The sequence below is a fragment of the Cynara cardunculus genome (genome assembly GCF_001531365.2).
Source record: "Cynara cardunculus var. scolymus isolate 2C chromosome LG 14, CcrdV1, whole genome shotgun sequence".
In the NCBI taxonomy this organism is placed as follows: domain Eukaryota; kingdom Viridiplantae; phylum Streptophyta; class Magnoliopsida; order Asterales; family Asteraceae; genus Cynara; species Cynara cardunculus.
Window position 1 is genome coordinate 10,341,656 of NC_037541.1, and position 8,466 is coordinate 10,350,121.

At 31.8% G+C, this 8,466-nt stretch overlaps 1 protein-coding gene across 4 annotated transcripts; it reads left to right on the forward strand.

Annotated features, from left to right (window-relative positions):
- The first annotated feature begins 3,692 nt into the window (after positions 1–3,692).
- LOC112526810 (protein transport protein Sec61 subunit beta-like) lies at positions 3,693–5,801 on the forward strand. 4 transcript variants are annotated; one of them, XM_025137228.1, is made up of 3 exons: positions 3,703–3,719; positions 3,824–3,917; positions 5,402–5,801. In XM_025137228.1, the coding sequence occupies exon 3, from the start codon at positions 5,404–5,406 to the stop codon at positions 5,656–5,658; it is 255 nt and encodes an 84-aa protein (XP_024992996.1). In that variant the 5' UTR covers positions 3,703–3,719; positions 3,824–3,917; positions 5,402–5,403; the 3' UTR covers positions 5,659–5,801. The 4 variants fall into 4 exon arrangements, 3 of the variants coding, with proteins under 3 accessions (XP_024992996.1, XP_024992998.1, XP_024992999.1); XM_025137230.1 differs by lacking the exon at positions 3,703–3,719 and adding an exon at positions 3,734–3,761 and having other exon boundaries at positions 3,850–3,917; XM_025137231.1 differs by lacking the exon at positions 3,703–3,719 and adding an exon at positions 3,742–3,761 and having other exon boundaries at positions 3,856–3,917.
- Positions 5,802–8,466: the final 2,665 nt, after the last annotated feature.

Consider the following 8,466-nt stretch of genomic DNA (forward strand, 5'->3'; position numbering starts at 1 on the left):
AAACTTCAATTAAATTATAATTAAAAAATTGAATTAAAGAAATTACACAAAAACGAGAACTTTTAAATAGTTAATTTAATAATAATATCGATTATTTTTTTCAAATTTTTATAATATCATTAAATTTATATTTCATTCAAAAATAAAAACATTTTCTTTTTCTCAAAACCACATAAAATCGTATTATAACATCGATAGACCCAAAATATAAAATGAAACATTAAAATCAAGATGTATTTCACTGCATTGTACGAATACCCTTCTAGTATAAGATAATGAATGTATTGGATGGTTTAGGTTTAAATTATTTTTAATGATATTGTTTATTATATATGAAGAAAATTCATACAATTTCTTATTTTTTGGTTGTAAAATAATGTTTTAATATTGAAGCTAAAATTTGTAGAAAAATGGTTAGTGTAAGCATAGGTGCAATATAAAACCTTGTGATTGGTTACTTTATAGTGCTTGTTTTGCAACCTCATTTATTAACGGGTCGATTCTAAAGTATGTTGTATATAAAAAGTTATGATTAGGATAGTGTTTGATTGGTTTGAGCTTGGCTTCAAAGGTTAAAAGTATTAGGAGGTTTCAGGTTCAAATCCAAGGAGGAATAAAAATCCTCTTGTGGCCACAAAGGTTCAAATGCAGTGACTTCGGGCTATCTGCAAAGTAGGTGGTCGTCATGAGATTAGTCGGCTCGCATAGCGGGTTGGATATTCAAGTTAATTAAAAAAAAGTTATGATTAACTATCGTATAAATGTAACAGTGTTGGGATCGTGCGTTACAGGTGACCATAACTTTTGGAGACAAAAGTGTATTTTCTCCGTTACAATTTATGAAATACAATATAAAACATTGAATCAGTTCTCATAAATGAAACATTCTCCCATAAGAAATAAGATAAATATTAAGTGGGTCAATCTTCTATATAACCTTATTAAATTAATAAGGTTAAATACTACATTTGAGCTTAGCATAAAAAGAAGTCATAAATGCATGTGTGTTCCGTTGTTCACCCTAATTTTGTACCCTGTCCCAACTTCCTCTTATATTTTTCACACTTCATCCGATGTGAGACACAGACCATAAATTGAGAAAAAAGTTAGCTCTTTATTTTGTATTCAAATCCCTTTTGCCACTTTGATTCTCTCATTCAATGTATGATACAAACCATTAAGTGATAATGCATTATCGTTAAGAAACATTGCATCGAAATGGGTACCGTCAACCGTGATATTTGTACATACATACATACATACATACATACATACATACACACATACACACACACACACACATATATATATATATATGTATATATATGTATGTTGGGGGGGTAGCGTTCCAGTGAGAATAAGAGTTAAGGTGAGAAGTGTAAGAAGGGATCTATACCCTTAGATGCACATTAGAATGATGCACCTGATCAATCCCCGTATCAAGCGTGATTCATGGACGGGTTTAAGATTAAAGGTGATCAAGGGTCTAGATCTCTTTTTACACTTCTCATATTAACTCTCCTTCTCATACGACTCTTTGCCTATATATAATCGATATTATATTGATAGGGAAAGATCATTTGAGAAGTAGTAAGTATTTGAGAAGTAAATAAGTGATCATAGTTCTTCATACAGTCAAGATTTGTCAGGATTGGTCAAGAATTGCCACTTTCATTTGGTCAAAGATTGCGGCTTTGACTAGTTAAGCAAAAAATAGAGGGATAGTTTCGTAACTTTTACAAATAGATAGCAAACAAGTGCATATGTGAACCCATAAGTGCATATGTGAACCAATTTATTAGTTCATATGTGAATCACACAAGTTCATATATGAATCAGATTAATTAGTTCATATATTAATCACACTGGTTCATATGTGAATCAAAGCACTCCTAGGAATTCAAGAGAGAACAACCCTGTGAAGGGCACCATATTTGCTTCGCATGAACATAGCCCAAAGAAAAGAGAGTCCCCTTTATAGTATAGAATTCCACGCCTATGTGCAAGGCTTGCATCACTTGATGTAACGAACGAATTCTAACACCCTCCTTCCTCCTTAGGACAGCAAATGGTCTCCCATGACACCCAATGATGTCTCTCTTCTCCATTAGAGCTCCAAAAGAAATTAGAAAAAATACCCTGCCCAAATATGCGACTCTATAGGGATAAAAAAAAATGAAATTCATAATGGTACTCTAAATAGTATCTTACTTTTGACCTCTTCCCTCTTACTGGCAGCAGGATAGAGTGGGCTTTATGGTTGATGTCAGCTACTCTCTTCCTGCTTTACCTTCTAGAGAGCCCAGTACATAGTCTAATGGCATGGGCACTCGAAGGAAAGGTATAAAGATTTTCCATTGTCCTAGGGATTCGTATTTCACATTGTCCTAGTGATCATGGTGTGAGTGGGATGTGGTGGTGGAGTAGGTAGAGTAGGTGGTGGGGGTGCAAGTGGTGATGAGGACGAGGGAGATGGTGTAGCTGAAGGAGTAGATGGAGTATTGGTATTGGGATCAACAGAGACCGTAGGAGATAGAGATAGAATATGCGTGGGGGTTGTGGGAGTAGTTTGTGAGGGTAGAGGGATAAACATCGGACACCACTCTTCAATTAAGGTGTTTATAGAGTATGTTGGTATGAGAAGGTTAGAATAAGGAAACATGTTCTCAACAAAGTGAACATGCCTTGAAGTATAGATCTTGTGTGTTTTGAGGTGTAGATAGTAATCGACACTTTTATTTGAAGAATAATCCATGAAGGTACATGCAGTGGACTTTGACTCAAGTTTATGTTCAGTATAAGGATTTAACCACGGATAACATAGGCAACCGAAACTCCATAGTTTTTGACAGTTCGACAATTTCCACAAAGAGTTTGGGATATGGAGAGGCATGATTTAAAGTTGGTGTAGGAAGACGATTGATGATATAAACCTGCATTAAGAATGCATTAGTCCAATATTCAAACGACCCTGTTTATTAGCTTTACGTGCAATTCTTCAAAGGAGATTGGTGTATCCCTACCATTAACAACTTCAATAACGAAGTTGTAGGGAGTGTCAAGGCCAAGGACACAGATCAATGAGATCGTCATTTCTCACTACTTTATCAGTTAACAACCAACTTATCAGATTAATTTACCATTTAATTATCTGATTTTGATTAACTTTAAATAAAATAAAAATGTAATTAATTTATTAGTTTATACTTTACCATTTAATTATCCAATTTTTATAACTTTTTTAATTACAAGGTCAAATATAAATACACATTTATATAAATCTTTCTCTCTCTTTTAGAATTTTGGAATTGCTTATTTAAAAAAATTTATGTTTTTTTTTTGTAAAAGTATTTATTAACTTATCTGGTGGTAAATTTGAGTTTTATAAAAAAATGTTTGGATTAACTTGTAACAGTATCACACCGGATAAGCATGATAAAATAGATGTGATACCTTTTTCTTTTTCCATCCAAATATTAAAAACTCATTGTTATCGAGATCATCATAATAAGTTAATAAATTACAAAAAAGTAACTTATCAAAAACTTTTTATTACCCATATCAAACTGGCATAAATATTTCCTTTTTTTACAATCAAATCACTAAACCGTATCACAACGAAATAAATTAATAAAAAATTTAAATTAGCAATCAAAACACCACCTTAAGATCGGATCTTGGAACAGACTCAAATCGCTACCATTTTCTCGACGCTAAAGGTTTCGTTCCGTTCTTCCTTTCGTTTTCTGCATCAGTTTAAGGTGATTTTCTTATTTATAACTTTGTTTTAGTTTTTGTTGATGGCAATTTTGTTTCTGATTAGATATGATGGAGCATGAATATGTGTAGCTGCAGAGTTAATTGGTTATCTTTGCGATCTAATTGAGATGATCAATTAATTAGTTATCTTTGTGAAGGTAATCTAATTGAGATGTTTTGGATCTGATCTACTTTTGCAATTTATGTTTATTCAGTTTTTGTGCTTATTTGAATTCATTATGTTTATTGTATGTTATGATCGATTTGAATTTGATCAGATGTGGAATTTTCAACTGAAAGCCTCTCACCAAATTTGTGGTTGGATTTCCTGAATTGCTGAGAATTTTCCACTTAAAATTTGTAGTAAATAGTTTAATTGCTGGAAGGAAGGAGAATTTTGGTAGATAGGGGTTTTATCAGAACTGAATGGAATGACTCTTGGATCTATGATTCGTGTTCGAAGTTGCCATATGTTTGAACAGGTAAATGGTGTGAACACATCCAAGCTTGAATAGATCCACACATGGCAATAGCCAAAAAGGCCCAAAACAATTGAATTTGAAGAAGGAAGTTGGATGATTTCTCTTGGTAGTCCTGTTAATTTGGCCATACAACTGTTTATCAACAAGTTTGTGGATATATGGTATATAACATATGAATCATAAACAAAAACTTATTAGTGTGATTTGCAAGAGCGATTAGCTTCAGTAACCGTTAAATGTCATTGTTATTTGATAATTTGCCAAAACTGCTTTTCATACTGTTCTCTTTTTTCTGGTTCAAAAACTTAAGCCAAAAAATTTATGAAATGAAAGATACATACTTAATGCTGCATTTAAGGATATAAATTGTGATTTATTGGACCTAAATTCAATTAATAATTGATCAACGAGGGAAATGGTTTTTGGCCTTTCCCTCGCTGATTTTCGTCGCTGATACCTTGTTTTCTAGTAGTGTTATAGTCTTCATGTGAAATTGGGTTATAATTAGATGTCCAGCTTATTACAGTCTGTAGGTTGTGACTTTGAGTTTCTTCACAGACATGGGTGGGTGAGTTTGTTTGCTTTCCAAAAGAAAGATGTACAGCCTTTTTGTATAATAAGATTATGAGTTCTTCAAGTACTAATACAAATATATGAACTGCAGTTTGTTTGTTTTTTGTCAGTATTTCATAGTTATTAGCTGTGAATGCAACAATGCAAGTGAACTTGTGAATGCTCTTAGATTATTAGATTTCATATAAATGTCATATGTTTGGCAACCATAAGCTAGTTTATATTAAACCCTCTTTGGTTAGCCATAAGCTAGCTTATAGGCTAGCTTTTTAGTAGCAGTTTTAATAAGTTCCAGGTTTTCTTTTTCCATTTTTCCCAATTATGCTTCTTGTATTTTTCCTGTTAATTTTCTGAACATGTTCTTATTTTATATTGTCATCCAACTTATTAGCTAGTTTTTACTTAACGTGATTAGTTTATCTGCTAGTTGACCTAACATAGGCATAGCCAAAGCCTCTCCTGATTCTGTAAAACTTGTGGGAAAAATTGGCTGTAGCTAAGATCAAATTGCTGATTCTGTGGAGGAGCCTGTTGTCTATCTCCCTTCCCTTTGCTTAACAAACATTCATTTGATATGAACGGTACAGGAATGGCGGTGAATGGAGGAGCCCCGCCAAGAGGAAGTGCAGCGGCCACTGCCGCCAACTTGCGGAGGAGGAGGACAGGCGGCACTGGAGGAGCGACAGGCGGAACAGCTGGAAACATGCTCCAGTTTTACACCGATGATGCCCCTGGATTAAAGATCTCTCCAAATGTTGTTCTCGTGATGAGCATCGGCTTCATTGCTTTTGTTGCCGTTCTCCACGTTATGGGTAAGTTGTACTTTGTCCGAAGAGAGGCTTAAATGAAAGGATCCTTCTTACTCCATCGCTAGGTTATATCTTTTAATTTACTTTCTGCTTTTTGATCCGTCGAATCGCAGAGTCTTTATCTTTTCGTTGTCTCTTAGAACGTTTCGACATTAACTAAATGAATTAGAGAATTGCTTTAGACTACGTGTTTTTTCGTAGACATCAAAATGGTATTGATGGTGTATTTCCGGGTGAAGACCCGATTCCTCTGGTCATCAAGAAATGAGGATTTAACCTTTCGGGTAGCTCAAACAGTCAGATCAGGACCGCTGGAGGGTTGTCCGACTGTTAACTTCAAAACCTCCTGGGATGGGATAAGTCGAGGTGCTTGCACAACCATGGTTACTGGTTTATTGAAAATTGCTATTTTCATCCTTGTGTTTTTTGAAATTATGGTTTTCCTCTCTGTGGGTTTACAATTTTGTTGTTGTTTTCATTTTGTCCATGTGGTTTATGAATTCATTGCTGATTTTATCTCTTTATACTTAATGTTAAACTACTGACGGAGTTGCCTTTTGAGACAAAAATGACAATGAATTGTAAACGACATGGACAAAAACCGTAATTTAAAAACTATAAGGATGAAAACCGTAATTTTTAACAAACCATAAGGACTAAAGATGTAGTTTACTGTTAAGAAAAAGACAACAGGGACTCAGGGAGTTTGTATCTGTTACTGTTTATTTTCCAGCCAAATTTGTTGTAAAGTTTAAAACATAATTGCAGAAATCAAAGAATTCAGTATATTTTATCTGAGGGTCTAGGGAGGGTGCGAAGTTAAAAAAGGACGGAAAGCAAGAGCATAAGAAATAAGACAAATATAAGAGTGAGAAAAATTAACCATTAGGGTGGTGTTTGATTGGTTTGAGCTTGACTTCAAAGGTCAAAAGTGTCAGGAGGTCTCAGGTTTAAATCCAATGAGGAATAAAAAATCCCCTTGTGGCCATGGAGGTTCAAATGCGGTGACTCCGGGCTATGTGCAAAGCAGGTAGTCGTCCTGGGATTAGTCGGCTCGCATAGCGGGTTGGATATCCAGGTTAATAAAAAAAAGAGTGAGAAAAATTAAAATACTTCCGATTTGGTTGGTTTCTTTTCTAGTACCAAATAATAAGTTTTAGGGGTTGTTTACCTAAATTCTTACCCGGTAAGGTGCTTACTGATATAAGTCAACACTATAATTTATTTTGATGCGTAAGATTTTAGTACATCAAAACATATTGAATGCAACAATTTACCTGGTAAGCGTTTACGTGAGTAAGAGTCGTCATCTTCACTTATCCAGTAAGACTCTTCATCATTCTCATCGCTTTTACCCGATAACATTTTTGGCATTTGTCATATTCATTCGATGAAAAGTTTATCTGGTAAACATTTACCAAGTATGTGTTTAGTAAACGATCCCTTAGTTTGCAAAATAAAATGGATGTGTGTTGGATGAATAGTTTAAAGTATGAATATGTTTGAACATGATGTTTCATAAACTACAATAAATAAATATAATTTTGGACTAATAATATCATTTTCTAACCAATAAAAATTTATTATTTTAAAAACACATTATAGATTTAACTATTGAAATTAATTGTTTTTAAAATATTTTTAACTATAATATCATATATATATATATATATATATTAGAATGGTACTCGTGTAATGCATCGAGACATATTTTGATCTTAATGTTTCGTTTTATTCTTTATCTATGTTGATATAGTATGGTTTTATGTAGTTTCGCAAAAACGCTAATCTTTTTATTTTTGAATAAAATATAATTTTAAAATATCATAAAAATTTAAAAAAAATATATAGATATTAGTATCAAGTTAACTATTTAAAAGTTCTTGTTTTGTGTAATTTATTTAATTCAATTTTTTTATTATAATTTAATTTAACGTAACGAAGTAAATTAATTTAGACTTAATAGTGATTTTTTATAAAAATAATAATTAAGTATTCTGTTAGAACTCAATAATTATCCTAATTATATTTTAGATTTTTTTTTCTAAAATGATGTTTATCTTGTATTTGATTATTTTTATCTTCAGTTAGTTACACGTATTGAAATATGAAGTTTTAATAAGTTGTAATTACGCATAATTTATTTGTAATCTTGAATTTTAAGTAATATACATCAATAAACAGTATGTTGTGCATAAAAAATAGTTTTTAAAAATTTTTATCAAAAGTTTTATAATATAGTATATATATAGAGAGGTTGGTTATTATACAACCATTGACATTTGTGCAACCAATACAACTCAATCTCAGCCGTCCATTTCATTTTATTAATATGTGATTTCATAGAAGTTTTGATTGTTTCTTAATATAAAATATTGATCATAATTAATGAACCATATTCATCTTCCATAAAATATTTAAATCATAATAAATGAACTATCATCATTTCCATAAATATTTCAATATATTGGGTTGCATTGGTTGTACAAATATGACGGGTTGTATTTGAAACAAACTATATATATATATATATATATATATATATATATATATATGGGAACGTTCAAATAAAAACCACCTAATTTGTACAAACCGTACAAACTTCATTCAACTAATCATAATTTTTCATTTTGTTCATTTTTTTGTAATTATGAGAGATTGATTAATTATTTTTATTGTGGATAATGTTAATCATGGATATTACCATCTTCATTATTTTAATTTTAGAGAAATACATGAAACAGTTTCATTAATTTTAGAGAAATACATGAAACAGTTYCATTAAGTAGTATATGAAACAATTTCATAACCATATATGAAACAACTTCATCAAAAAAAGTATT